The 22,448-nt window shown below is 51.3% G+C and overlaps 1 protein-coding gene across 1 annotated transcript in view; it reads left to right on the top strand.

Annotated features, from left to right (window-relative positions):
- The window catches only part of LOC130030052 (sp110 nuclear body protein-like), a 38,047-nt gene that overhangs the window by 4,920 nt on the left and 10,679 nt on the right, over positions 1-22,448 (top strand). Inside the window, exons 2-9 of the mRNA XM_056121174.1 lie at positions 2,488-2,635; positions 4,327-4,495; positions 8,781-8,987; positions 9,240-9,302; positions 12,552-12,632; positions 16,587-16,808; positions 19,401-19,469; positions 21,772-22,029. Coding sequence (XP_055977149.1) covers positions 2,489-2,635; positions 4,327-4,495; positions 8,781-8,987; positions 9,240-9,302; positions 12,552-12,632; positions 16,587-16,808; positions 19,401-19,469; positions 21,772-22,029 — 1,216 coding nt within the window. The 5' untranslated portion in view covers position 2,488. The remainder of the gene's footprint in view (positions 1-2,487; positions 2,636-4,326; positions 4,496-8,780; positions 8,988-9,239; positions 9,303-12,551; positions 12,633-16,586; positions 16,809-19,400; positions 19,470-21,771; positions 22,030-22,448) is intronic.

The raw sequence follows: 22,448 nt of genomic DNA, 5'->3' as shown, positions 1-22,448 counted from the left end.
AGACTTGGTGAAGATCAAGTCAGTTATAAATTGTTGGGACTGGAGCGATAGTACAGCAGGGAGGGCATTTCCTTTGCATGTAGCTGACCCGGGTTCCATCCCTAGCATCCCATGTGGTTCCCGGAGTACCACCAGGGGTGATCCTGAGTGCAGAGCTGGGAGTAATCCCCAAGCATTGCTGGTGTGGCCCAAAAACCATAATAATAATAATGATGATGATGATGATAATGACAATGATGATGATGATAACACGAGCTAGAGTGATAGCACAGTGGTAGGGTGTTTGCCTTGCGCTCGGCTGGCCTAGCCTGACCAGGTTCGATTCCTCCACCCCTCTCGGAGAACCCAGCAAGCTACCGAGAGTATCTCGCCCGCACGGCAGAGCCTGGCAAGCTCCCTGTGACATATTCGATATGCCAAACACAGAAACAACAAGTCCCAAAACGGAGACGTTACTGGGCCCGCTCGAGCAAATCGATGAACAACGGGAGGACAGTGACAGTGACAATGATAGCACTGTAGCACTGTCATCCAGTTGTTCATCGATTTGCTCAAGCAGGCACCAGTAACATCTCCATTGTGAGACTTATTGTTACTGTTTTTGGCATATCGAACATGCCACGGGTGGCTTACCAGGCTTTGCCGTGCCGGTGGGATACTCTCGGTAGCTCTCTGGGCTCTCCGAAAAGGACTGAGGAATCAAACCCGGGTCAGCTGCGTACAAGGCAAAGGTCCTACCCACTGTGTTATTGCAAGTCAAACCCTGTACAAACTCTTTAAGGGACGGCCAGGGGGGCCCCAACAGCTCTTCCCCTACCCCCACACTGCGTTCTGGGTGGGCCCAAGCCACTCCCGCAGCCAGGGCAGCCCAGACCCTGGGGCAGACAGTGGAGGAGATGAGGGCCAAGCCGGTTGATTGATCAGTTACTGTTTATTCCATTCTCCCCACATGCCTGCCCCAGTCTCTCTGAGCCTCCCATTCTGGTCTCTCACTGCTCCTCATTCCTGTCTCCTTCTGTCTCTCCCGCTCATCTCTCTGTGCTCCGTCTCGCAGCCTGGGCTTTCTCTCTCTCCACGTGCCTGTTCCTGTATTCTTCTACATTCTTCTCTCTCTGTCCCCCTTGCTAGCCTCTCCAAGGTCTATCATGCTGTCCTGCTCTTTCTCTCCTTCTCCAACTCTCTTGTCTCTCCAGCTCCCCTGCCTTCTGGGCTGACACAGTGCCCAGTCAGGTAGCAAAATCAACATAAGAAAGCTCTTCCTGAGGGTCCACCAGGTTCAAAGGAAACACCACCAAAGAGGTATTCCAAAGCCCTTCCTGACTGCCCAAGGGCAAAATACCTCCTAAGGTGTTTTTCTCCTTTCCTCAGTCTAATAACTCTATCAACATCTCAATACTAGTTATTTCTGTATGGACTCAGTAAGAGACACCATTGAGACTTGTAGGGCAGCTCTCCTGGGAACATCTTGCCACAGACTCAGACTACAGCGCTCAGGCCAGATTAATCATTTCTAACCCTAGCAGGGTCTGAATCTAATTATTACATTTTGGATCATGACCGGACTGGAGTGATAGCACAGCGGTAGGGCATTTGCCTTGCGTGCAGCCAGCCCGGCTGAGCCGCGTTCGATTCCTCTGCCCCTCTCCGAGAGCCTGGCAAGCTACCCGTGACGTACTCAATATGCCAAACACAGTAACAAGAAGTCTCACAATGGAGACGTTACTGGGCCCACTCGAACAAATTGATGAACAACGGAAGGACAGTTTGTTGTGTGTTGATCATGACCACATTTGTTCATGACCAAGCTCTTAACTTATAGTTAAGCATTATGGCACTTTGGCCAGGCCCATCTCGATGCCAGGGTAGCATACCGCTTGCCCTGGGTCCATCCAGTCCCTCGTGGGCACCCTGCTTTTGGGGACTCTAGGAAGAAAGGCCAGCTGAGGCTTAGGTGAGAGAACAGATGCCCAGGAGGAAAATATCACTGAGAGTCACATAACAAAAGCATACTGTCTTCTTGTGTCCATACAAAAAGGACATTGCTCTGAATAAACTATGCAAAGGACTTAGGGAGAAGAGAAAAACAATATTTACAAGTCAACAGAGCACAGAGAAAGAAGTTACAGATAAACTCAGAGGAATGGGAGCACTGTGATGGGAGCAACCCAATAAATCTAAACTACCTGAGGCTATGCAGGAAGGACAGAACAGTGTTATCCTACGAAACCCTTTCCCTCAAAGTGTGGCTATAACACTATGCAATCTTCGAGATTTCAGCCTTTGCCTTTGGGATTTCCAGGTCAGCTTCTTTGGGTGCTGGATGTGGTTCGTGCTTCTTCCACCCAGGAGTCTCCTGGCAGGGCTGCGGCTTTGCAGGCTGCTGGGACGGGAGGTGGACGTTGGGAGGGAGGCTGGGGTCAGTATCCCGGTGCAGGGCCAGCCTGCTGCGTCCTTCTCTGATTTTTCTCTTCTCTCCTTTGTTGCCAGAATGTTCGCCCGGCCCCGCACCTTAGAGGCAGCACTATGTCAGCACTTTACCCAACAGAAGGTGCTCATCTCCTTCGCCATATCCAAGCCCTTCCCCTTCTTCGAGGGGCTCCGAGACAGCGCCTTCATCACCGAGGGGCAGTACAGGGTGAGTCTCCCTGGCGGTTCCCGGGGGAAAGTCCATGATCCAAGTCTGGGGTCAGACAGCCCGTCCCCAGCATATCTAGAGTTTAGAATGTCTGACCCCTTGGATTCATTATCAGGGAAATGGGGGGGGCGGGTCCCCAAGTCTCCTGTTAGCAGGACTGGTGGCCCCCTCTCTGGTCTCTGGAAGTATGTCCTTCTTGCTCCTGTTCCTTCCGGGCTGGCGTTGGCTACTCCTGACCTTCCTGGCTTGGTAGCACACTCGTGCCCTCCGCTTCCCTCTGGACGTCTCCCCTCCCTCTTCTAAGGACACTTGAGTTGATTTGGTTGAGGGACCCCCCCCCCCCCCGAGTCCCGTCCCAGTATGACCTCATCTCAGGATCTTTATCCTGGTTTTCTCTCGGGGAGGACTTTGCCCCAGTTAGGGCTCAGACATGGGTTTTCAAAGCACATTCTTGTGCAGCAAGCGAGCAGGGACATTCCACCCACTCGCGCCGCCCTGGGGAAGTTTCTCGACAATTCGGGTCCACGGTTTGCTGGGCCCAGGAGCGCAGCGGGGCTGGGAGGTCGCTGTGCGGTTTGTTCCTTTTTTTCTAGATTCTTTTTAATTTTGAGCATTTCCTGAGCTGCAGGCCCTCTGGGGGCATAGAGAAAATTGGATTCTTTCTCCCTTGTCACGGCCCTGTGGTTGCTGCAGGGTTCTCTGCCCAGAACCTTCGAGAAGGACCCACAGCAGCGACCTTCGACCCAGCTCTCCTCCCCGACCACTCTGTCTTTCCTCAGGGGGCCTTCCGCAAGACCCACACCCCTGACTTACTCTGTTACTCCAGGCCACGTGGTTTCAGTGGTGTTGACCTTTGGGGTATAGGGGCACACAGCCACCTCCCCCCCACTGTCGTACCCAGGACCCCCCAGTTTGCCATCTCCTGCTTCCCCCACTCTGCCCTTGGGCAAACTCAGTTCTGTAACCCAAGGCCAAGGCTGTCCTGTCCACTCCCAGGTTTTTTCTCTGGGTGCCGCAGGTGAGTGCGATCCCCAGTCACTCAGACTTGTCCCGGAGGTTCAGTTGTGCCCACCCGTGGCCCACCGTCCCCACAGGCATGAAGCCTGTGAGTGCTTCACTCTCCACGGCAATGTCATGTGAACAAGATCATTTGCTCCCGACTTAGAAACTGACTCAAGTACGGCCAGGGAGCCAGCGTCCAGGGGGTCAGGCATCCGCTTTGCACGCAACCTACCGGGGATCAATCCGCGGTACCCTAGAAGGTCCCCTGAGCATCGCGAGGAGTGATTCCTGAGTGCAGAGCCAGATAACCCCTGAGCCTCGCCAGGTGTGACCCCCCCACCCTCGATCACGATCACGATCATCCTGTTGTTCGTCGATTGCCTCAAGCAGGCCCCAGTAACATTTTCTTCGTCCTAGCCCTGAGATTTTAAAAAATGCCATATCCAAGGCTCTTTCAGGGTTAGGAGAATGAGACCCATATTGTTACTGGTATTTGGCACATTGGCTATACCACGAGGAGTTTGCCAGACTCTGCCGTGTGTGCAGGTTACATACAGTAGCCTGCCAGGTTGTCCAAAGTAAGAATAAGATAATAAGGGACCCCCCCCTCACCCTCAATTAAAAAAAAAAAATGCCCCAAGTAGACAAGTAGACAAAAATGCCCCTGCACCCTCTGCTCCCTTTGCAAGGAGTCCCTGGAGGCCTACCAGATGCAGGTACCCATGTCCCGGGTGGTGTACAGAGTCCTCACCACGCTGGAGAAGACCTTCAGCCTGCTGTTGCTGCAGAACCTCTTCAGCCCCGTGAACCTGCACGAGTACCCCAACCTGCGGACCATCCTGCAGAGCTTCGTCAATGGTACGGGCTTCTGGAAGTTTCTCTGGCTCTGGGGGTGGGAGCGGGGTGGGGGGGAGGAGGGAGAAGCTGCCTCGTGCAGCCTGGGCTGGGCAGTCTGAGTGCCCGCGGTCCCTCTGGGCCTGGCTGCACACAGACAGAATGTTCCCGTCTCACCTAGGCCGTGAGTTTGGGGCAGGGTCGGGGAAGAGGAGAGTGTCCTGGGAGTATAGGTGACTCAGACCCCGTCAGGAGGAAGGACGGGGGGTCCACAGAGAGGAAGGAAAATGGATGGGGATGGATACTGGGGGCATCTTCTTGCCCCCAGCAGCCTCGTGTGCAAGGCTGCAGCCCTGCCCCGACTGCAGGTGTCCTGAGGCCTCTTTAAATCCTGAAATGTCATCGTTGCTTCGAGGGAGAGGAGTCAGCTGGGAATGTCATCCCGTGGGGTGCTTGTCTGTTAAGGACAGAGTCAGTGGCTGTGAGGCAGTTCAGGTGGGACGATGCTGGCCACACAGGTGGCGGCAGTGGACCCTAGTCCCAACCTCTGGCACTTCATATGGTCCGCTGAGCACCCCAGGGCCCATCTCCAGCACAAACCCAGGAACAGCCCCTGAGCACCACTGCCTGGCCCCTCCTCCTTCCTTCACCCCTCCTCCAGACACACATGGCCCCCTCCACACACAAACAAAGAACTAAGCCAGGAACCCAGCTGGGTCAGCTGGAACGCAGGGGGTCAAGCTGGACATGGGGCCGGGCAGTAGGGAGGGGGTTGCAGACCTAGAGGTGGGGCGTGGGGCGGGGTGTGGAAAAGCGGAGGAAGAAGCGGCTAAATAGGAGTGACCAAGAGCAGTGGCAGAGCCGGGCGAGGCAGAGGGGGATGGGGCACAGCCAGTCAAGTGAGTTCAGGTTGGAGGAAAAGCACTTTGGCCCCGAGCGCAGGGCGCCTTCCTCTGAGGGCCCCTCGGGCCTGGTGGTCCCGGAAGCCGCTTCTGTTCCTTGACCCATCCCCATGTGCTCTTGGGCTGCCCCCATGGCAGTCGGCAGTGCAGTGAGAGACCCATTCTCCCAGGTCAGGGGAGGGAGTTTGAGGGCCCTGGGGGCCCATGCTGACAAGCCTGTGCGCGGGCACACACACACACACACACACACACACACACACACACACACACACACACACACCCATCCCTGACCTAGCCTACTGAGATAAACAAACATGCAGACACACAGATATACATGCAGAATCCCTAGGTAAAGGTAAAGGTAAAGGCCCTCCCGTTGATCGTCGATTTGCTCGAGCGGGCCCAGTAACGTCTCCATTGGAGACTTTGTTGTTACTGTGTCTGGCATATCGAATACTCTCGGTAGCTTGCCGGGCTCTCCGAGAGGGGCGGAGGAATCGAACTCCGGTTGGCCATGTTGGCCGCTTGTAAGGCGAACGCCCTACCCGCTGTGCTATCGCTCCAGCAGAATCCCTAAACCGTGTTTATCATGCTGTGATAAACACTCTACACACACACACACACACACACACACACACTCCCACTCCCATCCTTGATCTGGCCCACACCAAGATAAACATACACATATAGTCAGACAGACAGACACACACACACACACACACAGAGTACCCCTACCCTGACCTGGATATCATGCTGTCACACACACACACACACACACACACACACACACACACACACACACCACCTCTGACCTACTTTACAGAGATAAACACACATAGAGACACACAGACACAGACACACATACAGAATCCCTAAACCATGTTTATCATACTGTGATAAACACACTAAACACACACATACACACACACACAACCCCTCACCCCTGACCTAGCCTACAGAGATAAACACACATACAGACACACATACAGAATCCCTAAACCATGTTTATTATACTGTGATAGAAACACACACATATACACATGCTCAGTCACACTCCAATCCCTGACCTGGCCAACACCAAGATAAACATACACACATAGACAGACAGACAGACAAACACACATGCGCACGTGCACACACACAGAGCACCCCTAACTTGACATGTCCATCATGCCACGATAAACACATACATACACATAAACTCTCCCCATCCCTGACCTGGCCCACACCAAGATAAACACAGACAGACAGACAGACAGACACACACACACACACACACACACACACACAGAGCACCCCTAACCTGACCTGGATATCATGCTGTGACAAACACACATACGCGCACACACGCACGTACACACCATCTCTCTGGACTTGCGAATCTCCATGATCCCATCTCACTCTCCTTTTCATGGTCTCTGTCACTGTCCTCCTGTTGTTCATCGATTTGCTCGAGCGGGCCCAGTAACGTCTCCATTGGAGACTTTGTTGTTACTGTGTCTGGCATATCGAATACATCACGGGGAAATTGCCAGGCTCTGCCATGCGGGCGAGATACTCTCGAGTGGCTTGCTGGACTCTCCGAGAGGGGCGGAGGAATCGAACTTGGGTCGGCCACGCGTGCAAGGCAAACACCCTACCTGCTGTGCTATCGCCTCATGGTCTCTGACAAGTACAATTTTCCTTTGGAACAAATGATGGTGAAGAATCATGAGAGAGGGCCAGAAAGGTAGTATAGTGGGTAGGACACTTGCCTTGCAGTAGTTCGACCCAGGATGGATCCCCAGCACTCTGTTTCTCCCCTGAGCCTGCCAGGAGTGAACCCTGAGCACAAAACAAGCCAGGTGTGTGTCTCCAAAACAAACAAAAAAAAAAAGAATCCAGAAAGAACCCTGGAATTGGCCCTGTAGGGACAACACACAGGAAACTCAGGGACTGGGTGGGGGTGGGGGCACTCTGGTCTGATGGGAGCGGCGGACCCTGGAGGGTGGGTTCTGAGCCTGCAGAGGAGAGAAGTCTGTATTTCCTTTGCTCAAGGGAACAGTGATCGGTTTTCCTCTGAGAACAGGGACCGTTGTGACAGTTGAGGCGTGCACATGGTTTTGAAACCAGAGTTATGAAACCCAAATCAAAGAACCGCCAAAGAAAACTTCATTCTATGGGCACAAAATCAAACTCATCTTGAGGGGTGAGACCACTTTGCTATCAGGGCAGATGTTCTGGTATTGAACCCAGGTGAAATCAAGAAAATCAATGGAATACGTTGAATGGCCGGGGCGGGGGGGTGGGGGGGTGGGGGGAGGGGGGAGGCGCCGAGGGAGGGGGAGGGGCGGCATGTGATGAGGATGATGGCAAGGCACGGAACTGTGTGTCACCACCCTTGAGAAATAGGGGATAAAGAAAGGGGAGACGGAGAGAACAAGAAGCTGTGTTATATTGGTGATATGGGTGAGGGGTGTAGCCAAGACCCAAAACATGGACTTGACAACGCTGAGAGCCTAGAACTTAAGCGGCAGCCACTGAAGCAGGCTGACAGGTGGGAGTGGAGGGGGGGGGGTGGGGAGGGAATCTGGGAGCACTGGTGGAGGGAAGTTGACACTGCTGGAGGGATTGGTGTTGAATTATTGTGTGCCTAAAACACAACTACCAGTAACTTTGTCAATCCTGGCTCTTTCGTTAAAATAAAATGAAAAAAGAAACAACCCCTTCCCCAAATGATTTCTTTTTTTTTTTTAATTTTTATTAGTGAAACACCATGAGGTACAGTTGTAGACTTACAAAGTTTTGTGCTTGGGTTTCAGTTATACAATGATAGAATACCCATCCCTCCACCAAACCTGAGTGCCCGAGAACAGATGACTGGTTAAAGAAACTTTGGTACATCTACACAATGGAGTACTATGTAGCTGTTAGAAAGGATGAAGTCATGAAATTTACATACAAGTGGTACTACATGGAAAGTATCATGTTAAGCAAAATGATTCAGAAAGAGAGGGATAGACATAGAAAGATCGCATTCATCTGGGGAACATAAAGTCACAAAATAGGAGACTAACAGCCAAGAGTGGACGAGATTAGTACCAGGAATTTTGCTCCATGGCTTGGAGGCCAGCCACACATGCTGGGGAAAAGGAAGCCCAGACAGAGAAGGGAGCACCAAATCAAGGGTGTTGGGAGGATCCTCCCAGGATGGGAGAAGCATGCTGAGAGTAGACGATAGACTGAACATGATTGTCACCCATTGCCTCTTTTGCAAACCACAACACCCAAAAGGAGAGAGAGAACAAAAGGGAATGCCCTGCCACAGAGGCGGGGGGCGGGGGGGGGATGAGGGGTGGGAGGGATACTGGGACCCGTGGTGGTGGAGGCTCGGAGGCTGACTGCATCCCTTCTGCCCCCACCCACAGTTGCCACTTCCTTTGGAGGCTGGAGCAGAGCCACCCCCCACTTCTTTGAAGTCCCCATGGTGGATGGAACCTCCCTCCAGGTGCGGCATCCCGGCCCCAACCTAGGAAGAGCTTGTCGTCTCCCTGAGCTCCTGGCCGGGCCACCCCACCCCGCTAGCCCCCGTGTGAAGCTTCCGGGCATCCTCCAGAGAGAGAGTCTCTCTCCAGGTGAGCCTTCGACCTGCCCAGCTCTGTACCACACCCGCTGCACGCGGCCGAGGTGGGGACCCAGTCCCAGCTGAGTAGCACCACTCATGCCCTTCCCTAGAGGAGGAGGCCGGCCAGGGGTGCTCCTGCTGTCCATCCCTGCCAGCCCCTACCCTCCACCCTGGACCCCGGGGCTTTGCAGGTTCTGCCCTTCCCTCTCTCTGGGTTGGCAGCCCAAACCTGTAATGCTTTTCCTTCTTTTGAACAATTCAGCCACCCCAGTCAATGATGCCAGCTCACAGGAGGTGCGGAAAGCCTGCCCGGGCACTGCGCAGGGTGAGTTTCTCGGAGGTCACTGGGAAGGGAGTGCCAGGGAGACCAGGACTTACATTAGGAGGACAGTGGCAGAGAAAGAGGGAAGCAGGGAGTAGGGACGGAGACAGACCCGCATGGTTCTGCTTGTCCTGTGTGTGCAGTGACATCCAAAGACCTCGCCAGACAGGGCACTTGTGTGTGTGACTTCACTGCCCACGGCCGCACACTGTTGTTTGACTGTGTCACACACATCAGTGCGCTGCTGTCTGGCTTATTACATATACCCACATGCTGTTCTCGGACTTCCGCGCACACGTCTTCATCCCGCCTGACTTCACCACACATGTTGATGCCGCTTACTGGAGGACTTGGCCCTCACTGGGGGACCTTCCATTTCAAACTATGTTCATGGAAATTCTTTTTTTTTTTTTTGCTTTTTGGGTCACATCCAGCGATGCACAGGGGTTCCTCCTGGCTCTGCACTCAGGAATTACTCCTGGTGGTGCTTGGGGGGCCATATTGGATGCCAGGGATAGAACCCAGGTCGGTCGCATGCAAGGCAAACATCCTACCCACTGTATTATTGTTCCGGCTCCGTGGAAATTCAGAACTGAGCTTATTAAAACTGTGGGGGCAGGGAGTCTTTGAGATAGTGGGGTTGGGGAGCAATGGATACCCTAAAGGTAGGTGCCGTGTTGGAACCCAGTATGAAGAAACACAGTCATTAACACCACTGTCTACAATGGTGCCTCCACTTTAAAACATGGGGCGGGAATTAATTTTAGAGCCATATGTTTATTGATGCGTAATTATGATTTCCCCACTTTCTCTTGGGGTTTTTGTGATGTATGTTTCAGTAGCATTGTAATATGCCCTTGAAGCCTTCCTTTCTCCTCTTATCTAGGAAACTGTTTGTACAGCTTCTATAATATTAATTTCTTTAGGGATAGTAAAATAATGCAACGTGCGGTTGGAAGGGTGGTACAGTGGGTAGGGCACTTGTCTTGCATGTGGCAGACCCAGGTTTGATCCCCAGCACCACCAGGAATAAATTCCTGAGTGCAGAACCGGGAGTCACCCCTGAGTACCACTGGGTGTGCCTCCCAGCAAAGAAAAGACAGTAAAATGATACAGTGCTCTGAGATCTTTAATACTGAACAAAAACATACATCACCATTGTGTGGTCAATATTATGTGAGTGCGGTGCTTTCTTGCCAAGTGCGTTTGGTGGCCATGAGCCACATCCTCACCCTGGCCTGCAGCTGTGGCCAACAGACGGCATGAAGGATGGAGCAGACCCCCAAGCTGTTGGTGATCAGTTGCCTTTTATTCCAATCTCCATCCCGCTGTTTATTCATTCCATTCTCCCCACATGCCTATTCCAATCTCGCACTGCCCGTCATTCCTGTCTCCTCCTGTCCCTGATGCTAGTCCAATGCTCGCCCAGTCTCACTGCCTTAGTCAAGAGCCCAATCTCCAAGAGTAGGGGTAGGAGCTACACCCAACATATGAAAGCCCTTCCTTCCGGGAAAACTCTTCTAAGACTAAGATCTCTAGCTAGGAGATCCGCTCGAGAGTGGAATTTCATCAAAGGGAGTATTTTCCTTTCCTTTGTCCATAAATATTTGAACAGTCATCCTAAATTTGTATGGACGCAGTAAGAGATACATTAAGCTTATGGGGTGGCTCTCCTGGGAACATCTCACTATAGATCCCACACTACAGTCCTCAGGCCAGATTAGTCCTTCCTAACCCTAGCAAGGTCCTTGTCCAGTCACTTCTCTTTGGGTCATGACAGAATTTGTCCACGACTGTGCTCTTAACTTATTATAAGTTTTATGCCGCTTAGCCTGTCACTTTTCAATGCCAGGGTAGCTTATAAGTTGCCCTGGGTCCATCCAGTTCCTTCGTCAGGACTCTCCTTATGGAGTGTAGGAACTCAGGGCAACTGAGGCTTAAGTCAACTAAAGATAATGGATGCCCAGGAATAAATACTATTTTGAAGTCAATGAGCTTCCAAGTTACAAAAGCATGACATTAGCTGTCTTCTTGTGTCTACTCAAAAAGGACATTGTTCTAAAGTAAATTATGCAAAGGATATAAAGGAAAGAGAATAGCAATATTTCACTTACAAATGAAAAAATCTGGAGTGCTTAGAAGGATCTGACCTTACAAGTCACAGGGTCTGATTTGGAGGATATAGGTGATTAACAGATAGGGGCGGCAGAACACAGAGGAGAAGTCAAAGATAAACACTGAGGAATGGGAGGACCTCGGGAACACTGTGATGAGTGTAACCCAATAAACCTAAGCTCCCTATAGCAAGGGAGAAAGGACCAACCAATGTTATCCCACACACCATAAATTTAAAAAAAGAAGAAATTCTTGGGTAGGCTAGTTAAATGTGTAAAGGTCTGCTAGACCTGACTGAGAAAACCTGATGTCACATATTTCCCTAACCATCATCAGAAAGAAGCTAAATCCGAGATGCATGATTGGTCACGGCCAAAGAAAATGGTCCGATGGATGTTGCACTCCAAGAACCGAGACGAGGCCCTCTTTTGGTCCAAATAACGCTTCCTCCACATCCAAGTTCAGTTGCCACAATCAGGATGCTCTGGGCAAGGCAGGTGTCTTTCAGATTTTCAGAAGAGGAAGTTGAGAGAATACAACTTCCCTGATAGGAAGGGGGAAGGCTCTTCCCTTCACTCGGCCGATCTGGGTTGATTCCCTGCACCTCCAAGGATCCCCCCTGAGCCCCACCAGGAGTGAGCCCTGAGCACAGAGCCAGAACTAAGCCCTGAGCACAGCTGGGCGTGGCCCCCAAACCGAAACCAAAAAGAGGAAGTTTAGCACCATTGTCAGATTAGTACTCCCAGCCCCCACTTCCTATCCCCAAACCCACGCCCCCCCGTCATGCTCCCAGGCCCCCCCATGCCTCATTCTGCCCCACCCCGGCCCCCACCATGCTGGGCTAGTGGGGGCGGGGGTGTCTGTTTGCCTCATCATTTTTTTTCTTTTGGGGTCACACCCGGCGATGCACAGGGGTTGCTCCTGGCTCATGCACTCAGGAATTACTCCTAGAGGTGCTCAGGGGACCATATGGGATGCTGGGAATCGAACCCGGGTCAACTGCGTGCAAGGTGAACATCCTGCCCACTGTGCTATCACTCCAGCCCCATCACCTCATCATTTTTATCGCCCTTGCTCCTCTTCTTGTGGGTAGTGGAATCTGAAATCTCTTCATCTCTCTTTTCTTCCTCTGCCCAGTGCCCGTCACCGTGATCTCCCTGATAGAAGTGGAAGAAGATGTTCAGGAGATGCCCAGTGCAGTCCCAGGCCCGGTGCCAGGTAATCCTGTCCCGAGCTCTTCACGTGGGTCTTGGTAGAGGCTCTTGGGTCAGTCCAGGTGATGTCGGTGGGGCCCCACAGGTGGCTCATGTGAAGCAGGGAGGAGAAAGATGGTCACTGTCTCCTGATTTGCCTCTGCCACCTGGGTGGGACCAGGCTTACTGGGTTCTTGTCTTGCCTCGCAGAAAAGAATTTCAGGAGTAGACAAGCAGTGAAGTGAAACAGATTTTATTTGGAGGTTTTGAAGGGAAGGAGGAAGAGAAAGTGAGAGAGAGTGGAGAGGAACACACTCAAGAGAGAACCCGGGGGAAAAAAAGGGCTGGAGAGATAGCACAGCGGGTAGGGCGTTTGCCTTGCCCGAGGCCAACCCGGGTTCAATTCCAGCATCCTATGTGGTCCCTTGAGCACCGCCAGGAGTAACTCCTGAGTGCAGAGCCAGGAGTAACCCTTGTGCATTGCCGGATGTGACCCAAAAAAAAAAAAAAAAAAAAGAGAGAGAGAGAGAACCCAGGTTTCTCCAAGGGCAGAGAGAGCCCTACACACATCCCAGCATTAGACAGGAAAGCGTGAAAGTACACATCTCAAGAGGGGAGATGCGGGTGACACGTGTGTAGCAAGCAGCATATTGGCTGAGGCAGCACATACGTGCGCTTCCTTTGGTCAAAGTGGCCTTCATAGGGTTTCTCCAACCTGCCCCGATGTGGGGCTTCTACCGAGGTAAAAGTCCTTTGCTAAGGAGGTTACCAGGGGAGTTGGGAGTGGTGATGGTCTTCTTTGAAGTTCCTGGCCTTTTGTTTCTTCAGGAACTTGTCTGGGTCTGTTGCTGTGAACAGGTGAGGGTCTTATCAGGCCTTAGTTCCTCTTTTTCTGCAAGGTTGGCCTTGGCAACTTCAGAGCTATTCTGTCACTGTCATTGTCACTGTCCTCCCGTTGTTCATCGATTTGCTCAAGTGGGCCCAGTAACATTGTGAGACTTGTTATTGTGCTTGGCATATCGAATACGTCACTGGTAGCTTGCCAGGCATTATCGGGCAGGCAAGATGTTCTCGGTAGCTTGCCAGGCGCTCCGAGAGGGGCGGAGGAATCGATCTGGGGTTGGCCATGTCAGCTGCATGCTAGGCAAACGCCCTACCTGCTGTGCTATCGCTCCAGCCTTCCCAGGAAATTTATTGCCATTGCCTGAGGGCAAGGAGAGGAGTGCTTCCCTATCTGCCTGCCTATATCACAGAGGGAGGGTCTCTTGCCCCCACCACCATCGTGGCATACAGCAGGCTGCTTGCCCAGCCTCTGGGACTAGGAAAGGCCAGAACTGCTGGGCAGAGAGAGAAAGAGACCCGGACACAGGAAGGGGCGGGGCTGGAAGGTGCAGGGGTGGTGAAGGGTAGGAGCTGAGCTAGTGCCCGCTAAACCCCGAGGCTGGACACCCCAAAGGCTCTGAAGATGGAGACCGACCATTTAACCCGCCCTGAGGCGGTGCTGGGCACCGCAGAGAAAGGGACCTGACAGGAATCAGAGAGGGATGGCGTCCTCTCTCTTGCTGGGTCTGTCAGTTCAGGCTCAGCGCAACACCATTCAGAGGGGAGGCAAGCAAGTCCCACATGGGTGGGCACAGCTGGGCACCATTGGGCACGGTTGCCTTCACCTTCTTGGTCTTCCCCCAGCTGTGCGGCAGCTTGGACTTGTAATCCTTGTCACTTGTATGTCACAAGAGCGTTTTTGAGTGGATATTCTTGAAAGGATTTGAAATGCATCAAATGACTTCACAGGCAAGTGGCCCCTTGCCAAGCTTCCTTTCCTGGAGCGGGAGGGCCGTCTTGCTCTGCGAGCGACAAGTGACAGGACAGTTTGTCCTGGCAGACTTCCTAGTTGTGGCCTCAAGGCCTTCTGCCTTTCATAGAAGAGAGAACTGGGAAGAACTAGGAACGCTGGGTTGATGTCTTGTCCGCGAGTGTGAACTTCGTCAAGACTTCCTTTCTTTCCTTTTTCTCCAGAGGAAATAATCCCTAATGGAGCCGCTTAAAAGCTACCCAGACTTCTAAGTCACTAAGTGTGTATTTCTTCTTGGTTTGGTTTGTTTTGTGTGAAGGAAAATAAAGTTTATTCGGGGAAATTGCTTAGAGAAATGTGAGGGGAGAGAAGGAGAGTATAGTATGTGTTCAGAGAGAACATGGGTTGCTCCAGGGTGGACAAAACAAATACTTACCCCAAGAAGAGAGGAAGTAAATCCCCACAATGCAGAATCCATGCAATAAAGAAAGTATCTACCTCAGATGTGCCAGAAGCTAAGAAATCCACGTCACAAGTAGGAAGACAGGTTGTTTCCCTTCTTTTGCCTTTGCCAAGGTAGTTTATATAGAGTTTTCCTAAATTGCTCCCAAAATCTGTTGCTATGATGGTTATCAAAGGGGAGAGCTTCAGGCTGTGGATGGTCGTCCTTGATGTTCTATTTTTTTTCCATTTTGGGTTACATCCAAGGATGCTCAGGGGTTACTCCTGCTTCATGCTCTCAGGAATTACTCCTGGCGGTGCTCAGGGAATCGGGATGCTGGGAATCGAACCTGGGTCAGCCGCATGCAGGGCAAATGCCCTCCCCACTGTGCAATCTCTCCAGCCCCCTTGATGTTCTTAGTGTCCCTTTTGACCTTTGCCCCAGCTGTGGAGCCCCTCCTCCCCTGGCGTCCAGCTGTTACAGCTGGGGCAGGCTCTCAGCTTCTTGTCCACCAGCAGTGAAACCTGAAAGCAAGGTCAGGAGAGAGAATGGCTGAATTCAGATAAGATTTTATTGACGAGGTCAGAGTGATAGTCCAGTGGTAGGGCGATTGCCTTGCACAAGGTGTCCGACCTTGATTCGATCCCCAGGATCCCATATGGTCCCCTGAGCACCACCAGGAGTAATTCCTGAATGCAGAGCAAGGACTAACCCCTGAGCATCGCCAGATGTGACCCCAAAACCAAATAAACAAATGTATGGTCATGTCTCATTCCTTGATGCCTCATTGCTGGGTGGAACCTCCCCACCATTCCCCCCTTTAATAAACCCTCGTTTAAAATAAAGAAAACAGGGGGCTGGAGTGATAGCACAGCGGGTAGGGTGTTTGCCTTGCACGCGGCCAACCCAGGTTCAAATCCCAACATCCCATATGGTTCCCTGAGCACTGCCAGGAGTAATTCCTGAGTGCAGAGCCAGGAGTAACCCCTGAGCATCGCCGGGCGTGACCCAAAAAGCAAAAATAAAATAAAGAAACAAACCCAAGCACAAAAATTTGTAAGTCTACAACTGTACCTCATGGTGTTTCACTAATAAAAATTAAAAAATAAAAAAAATTTTAAAAATAAAATAAAGAAACAAAGAAAAAAAGATTTTCTTGAAGAGAAGAGAAAGGAAGGGAGAAGGCTGGGGCAGGGGGCTTCGAGACTTTGAGAGGGGTCTCCTGGAGCAGAATTCCCGCATCTGTTCCAAATAAATAGCAAAGATGGGGTGGGGGCGGGGGAGGCAAGGAGATATGGTATGCAGCAGATAGGGTGTTTGCCTTGCACGCGGCCAGCCTGGGTTCAATTCCCAGAACCCCGGAGGGCTCCCCTAAGCCCACCAGGAGTGACCCCTGGAGGAAGCCCTGAGCACCTCCAGGTGTGGCTTCCCTCAAGCAAAAAAAGAAAGAAAGACCTCAAAACAACAAGAAATGCAAAGGCCTTTGCGCAAAGAATTCCAGCCTCCGCTTACCCCTGCTGCCAGCCTCCTCCCCGAGGGACAGCTACGCCCCGTCTTTCCTTCCACCGAGGACGGGGAAACAGGCTAGAGGGCTTAAAAGCAGCCCCAGTTCTGAGATTCTCATGGATCACTTGAACCCCCTCACGTAGTCTGTGCTGCCCGGACAACTGCTCTCGCCCTGAGGCCCCGAAATCTTCTTTTCTGCCTCTTCTGAGCTCCGAGGTGAATTCTGCTTCTTTTCCCAGATGATCCCCCGGAACCGAATGACCTCGAAGAGCGACAAGAGACCCCTGAACCGAATGACCTTGAAGAGCCGCAGGAGACCCCTGAACTGAATGACCTTGAAGAGCCGCAGGAGGCCCCTGAACCTTCGAATGACCTTGAAGAGCTGCAGGAGGCCCCTGAACAGAATGACCTTGAAGAGCCACAGCAGTCCCCCAGGACGCCTCCCAGCACCCCCAGGAAAGGTATAGGCGGGTGGCCCCAACCCTGGTGGGGTGCAGGTGGGTCTGCTCCTCACCGAGTCCCGCCATGTGCTTAGTCCCCGGGTCCTCCTGGTTTGTTTCTGTGACACCCACTGCTTCCACAAAAAATGATAGGGAGACCAGAAGGGCTGTTGAACCACGCACCCCCTCCCCCTCCGATGTGTTTTCTGAACAGTCACAGCCTCCCCGTCTACAGCCTGGAGCATCAGCTACACCACCTCCTGCTTTGGCTGTGCTGGGTGCTCCTCAGGGGGTGCCCGGCTTCCTCAGAGGTCTCTGCACTGGCCTCGCCCACCTCCTGCTGGGAGACAGGCCAAGGGACACCCCTTGCTACCACTCACCCGCCCGCCTCCCTTCCTTTGAGACAACGGTCCCATGATGCACCCACTTCCTCTCTTTCGGGAAGCTCACGGACTTCCTGCTCCCCAGAGTATCTCAAAGCTGAGTCAGTGCTTGTTTGTTCGTTCAAGTCCTGTATCTCCTTGAAAACCTGCAAGGTACCTCGGGACAGCAGGCTCACCCAGCACGACGACCTCCCAGATCCTTGTCCTGCTCATTCCCAGTGGCTCTCGCATCCACTGAGTCTGCGGACGACCATGCTTTTTGCTTATTTGCAGAGCCGGAGCTCAAATCCAGGCTGTTCCACCCGCTGAGCTTGTGCTCGGCCCCGGAGCCATCTCCGGGTCCTTCCTCCACCCATGCGTGGCTTCCCTTTACTCCATGGCAATGCACAGGACCTATCACTTCAGAACTCACTCAGCTTCCCAGGAATTAATTCCATACTTACTTTTCTTAACACCTAACTCCTTTTTTTTTTTTAAATTGAATCACTCTGGGATACAGTTACAAAGCTTTCATGTTTGAGTTTCAGTCACGCAATGTTCTGACACCCATCCTTCCACCAGTGCACATTTTCCATCACCAATGTGCCCAGTATCTCTCCCCCTCATCCCAACCTTCCCCCGCCTCTATGGCAGACAATTTCCCCCATACTCTCTCTCTGTCTACTTTTGGGCATTATGGTTTGCAATACAGGTACTGAAAGGCCATCATCTCCCATCCCGAGCGATCCCTCCAACCATCATGGACTTAGTGATCCCTTCTCCCCCAGCTCATGAGGCAGTCTTCCTACCATGGAGCAATCTTCCTGGCCTTTGTCTTTACTGTCCTTGGGTGTTAGTATCATATTATGATATTTTATATTCCACAAATGAGTGTAGTCATTCTATGTCCCTCTCTTTCTGACTCATTTCACTTAGCATGGTACTCTCCATATCCATCCACTTATAAGCAAATTTCATAACTTCATCTCTCCTAACAGCTGCATAGTATTCCATTGTGTAGATGTACCAGAGTTTCTTTAACCAGTCGTCTGTTCTTGGGCACTCGGGTTGTTTCCAGATTCTGGCTATTGTGAACAATGCTGCAATGAAAATACAGGTGCAGTTAACACCTAATTCAAGTTGATTTCTGTGGAAGAAAGCTATTGTTCAACCTCTGATCTCTCCCTCTTAGCTTCATGTTCAGAAATTAATTTGATTATGAACTTAGTCCTATATTGTTTTCCCATTTATTTATTTATTTGTATATTTTTATTGAATCACTGTGAGATGCACTGTTATAAAATTGTTCATTATTGAGTTTCAGTCATACAATGTTCCAATACTGGGACCCTTCATCAGGGTATATTTCCCACCACCAGTCTCCCCAGTTTCCTTCTTTCCACCCCCCGTAGCCTGCCTCTATGACAGACACTTTTCTTCTTTCTTGCTCGCATGCTCTCTCCTTTTGGGCATTGTGGTTTGCAACACAAGTACTGAAAGGTTGTCCTGTTTGTTCCTTTATCTACTTTGAGCCCTGGATGAAACGAGGCAGAAGGACAGGGACAGACATCGAATAACAGCAACAGTTCTTTCCAAGCTGCAGCTCGTCAGGTGGGAATGAGCTCGCTTCCTGCTGCAAACTTGGATTGCTTCTGCCTCTTCCCTCCGGGGCAGCCCGTCCCTGCTCTCCAACCCCCCTTCTTTCCTGAGGATTCTCCCTCTCACTTTCACCCCTATTCAGCCAATGTTCAAACCTGGTTCTGTTCATAAAAGGAGCTCGCTCTTGATCTTCATATACTTCTTCTCCTGCCGGGGTTCATTTCCGAGCCAAACTCTCAGAGATGAGTTACTTAACTCCAATGCCTCCAGGGCTCACCTCCTTGGCCACTTAAGAGTTTCTTACTTCCTTGTTACTCCATGAGGCGCATCAGTGAAAGTGACCTTCTAGTCAGTGTGGGTTTGCAGACCAAAAGTAAGAGCAGAAAATTGTCACCATTAGGTTAGCAGATGCATTTTTATAGCTATATATTAGGGGAGAAAAAAAGTATCTGGGGCCCAAATGATACTTTCAGGCATTTGTGTTGCATGAGGCTGACCCTGGTTCAAATTCCTGACCCTGCTTAGGGTCCCCTGGGCACCCTCAGGGGTCACTCTTAAGCACAGAACCCAGAATAGTCCCTGAGCACTGCTGCGTGTGACCCAAACCAAACCAAAACAACACAAATTCTCTCTCTCTCTTTTTTGTTTTTAGCAAAGAAAAGAAAAAGAAGTGTCTGGTCCACTCCAAAGAAGAGACCCCATAAAAAGAGACCCCCAAAAGGTAAGATGAGAGCATGGGAGGAGAGCCGGAGATGGGACAGCTCGCTCCTGTCCATCAAGGTTTGGGGACAGCTCACTCCTGTCCATCAAGGTGTGGGCAGTTCCCTTCTATTCTAAATGGAAGGGGGAGGGTGAAGGGCCATGATGCATCTTCAAACCGGATCGAATCTGGTTCTGTGTCATGATGAATTGGGAAACGTGAGAGACAGGAAGGAGCAGGTAGGGCGAGGCCCTGAGAGTTGGCGTGGCCTGGATTCAGACCTGGCCGTGGACATAGGGGGAAGAGGCCTGTCCAGGATGAGTCGGAGGTGGAGGTGAGAGGATGGAAGCCATTGGCAACTTGAGGTGCATGGGGTATGCGGGATGTCAAAGCCAGTGCCCCCCTTTCTGGCTTTGAATGGCTGCATGAATGATTGGTTGAGGATTGCCGAGAGAGGGTGTGAGTGTATTGGGGTGGGGGGATTTTAGGGTTCAGTGTGTGGCCTATCCTTCTCAAGATCTGTGCTAGACATCTAGGCAGGGGGCTGTGAAGGGCTGAGATACCCCCCACCCCGCGCCATGGGCACATATGCGTGAATATTTTGAAAACAGCCAAGGGCTGAGGTATTTTTGCACTGCTCCATCACATCCGTGGATAGTCAGAGGCCTATAAGGTCACACCTGGTGACATACCGGGGACTGTGTGATGCTAGGGATCAAACTGGGTCAGCCATCTGCAAGGCCTGGGTCTTAACTCCTATTCATTCACATGAAAACTTTTACAGAAATACTTTTGTTGACAACGCTTATAGCTCTTCGGAGTACATGCTTTGCCCACACAGAAGGTTCATTTCCTACACTCCATGTTCACACCAGCACCCACAGGAGCAACCCCTGAGCTCTGAGCTCGGAGTAGCTGCTAAGCACTGGGGTGTGGCCCCCAAATAAACACAAACAGGGTTGGGGAGATAGTGCAGGGGTGAAAGCTACTGTCTTACTTGGGCTAGAGCAACTGTAATCGGATAAGGCGGATGTTGCCTCACATGCAGCTGGCCTAGGTTTGATCCCTCATACCCTGTAGGATGGTCCCTGGGGCCTCTCCAGGAGTGATCCCTAGTGCAGAACAAGGAGTAAGCCCTAACACTGACAGATGTAGTCATTACCTTGCATGCCCCTAACCCTGGTTCAACTCCTGAAACCACATACAGTTCCATTGGGCTCATCTGAGACTAATCCTTGAGCACAAAGCCAGGAGTAAGCCCTGTCCACTTGGGTGTGACCTCCAACCCACAAACAAGAATAAAAATTAAAATTAAAAAAATGTTAAAAGAATTATACTACTTTACAACTCCATTATCCTTATTTTAATATTAAAACACCTAAAAAGAAAAGAAATGCAAAGTTTACTGGGGGATTGGGAGGGCAGGAGGAACCATACATGGACTTGGTCACACTGAAAATGTGCATTTTTCTAGAGTGGAACTTTTAATTTTTATGTGAAGTTGCTCATTTGCTCTAAGATCTAATTCGAGGAGAATTAGAGAAAAACAATAGTAAATTTGACAGTGAAAGTCAACTTTAGGTTTTTTTGTGTTGCTTCTGTCTCTTGGATCAGTAAGAACTCGATTGATTGACTCTCCTTTCTGATTAGAAACCAGTGCTCCTAGCCCCGCCCACTTCCTCCGGAAGAGGCCCCTGGAGGTAACTGGCAGCTCTCCATCCCCTGGCAGCCAAGGAGCAGGGCTGTGCTGTGGACGTCTCCCCTGGCTTGGCTGGAGAGGAGCTTGCTCCTAGCTATCACCTTCATCCCAATGGGCTCAGGTGGCAGTTGAAGGGGGGCCCCTCTCCTGCACAGCAAAGCAGCCCCCAAGCCCCTTTACCAGCCCCACAGGGCTATGGCTTCTCAGTTTAGTACCTTCCGTCTAGAGCTCCTTGAGTTTCTCCTGCACCCCACGCAAGTGGGGGGCTCATGAGGAACTGGAGAGCCACTTTGTAGGAAGTCTGCTCTGCTGAGAGCTGCCCCATTTGGCCACCCAGAGAGCCCCCCACCCCCTGCACTGGGGTTCCCCCAAGTTTCTCTGGTTGATTTCAACAAGTGATACAGAAAGCATGGCTGTTTTGGTGAGTTTGGAGGAGAAAAAAGGAGGGACACACCCAAAGGAATCTGTCGTTAGTAACAGGAGCAAGGCGAGCCCCAGGAAACACCTTACACAGGGGACCCAAAAGAGACTAATAGAGAGGAAAGACCACTGGGGTCCCCCATTAAAGCTACTCATCTACCCCCCCAACCCCCAAGTCTATTTAAAAATTGTTTTTTTAACCAGGGGCAGCTGCGCCTGGCCACGGAATCCAAGAGCAGTCCCAGGCAGAGGGGCAGACCGCCCCAGAGATGGACGACACCCCAGAGATGGATGACACCCCAAATATGGATGACACCGCAAAGATGAATGACACCCCAAAGATGGATGACACCCCAAAGACGGATGACACCCCAAAGATGGAGGACACTCTGGGGGACTTGAAGATCATGACGAGGGCCCAGAGGGCGAGAATCAACTGTGCGGGAGCACCCGCACCCAAGGGTGAGGCTGGTGGGGTTACTGGAGAGCTGAGTTACTTACATATTAATCGCTTTACAGGTGATAATAATAAGCCAATTGCCTGTTAGCATTTCATTGAGAAATATATTTTCCCAATGAAAACATGTGCAAAGAAATGCAAAGTTTACTTGGGGTGGGGGGGGTGGTGTTGACAGAGAGGGGGAGGTGGAACCATACATGAACTTAGTCATACTGAAAAGGTGCATTTTTTTTAAAGCGAAAATTTTCATTTTTATGTGAAGTTGTTCATTTGCTCTAAGACCTTCAATTGTGGATTAGAGGGAAAAATAGCAAACTTGACAATGAAAGTCAACTGTAGGTTCTTTCATGTTGGTTCTGCCTCTGGGATAAATAGTAATTTGGCTGATTGACAGCCCGAGATATAGCACGGTGGATAAGGA

The sequence above is a fragment of the Sorex fumeus genome, unplaced genomic scaffold, assembly GCF_029834395.1.
Source record: "Sorex fumeus unplaced genomic scaffold, SorFum_2.1 ptg000005l, whole genome shotgun sequence".
NCBI classification, from domain to species: domain Eukaryota; kingdom Metazoa; phylum Chordata; class Mammalia; order Eulipotyphla; family Soricidae; genus Sorex; species Sorex fumeus.
The sequence above is the reverse complement of the archived record's forward strand: the minus strand, read 5'-3'. Positions and strand labels throughout refer to the sequence as shown.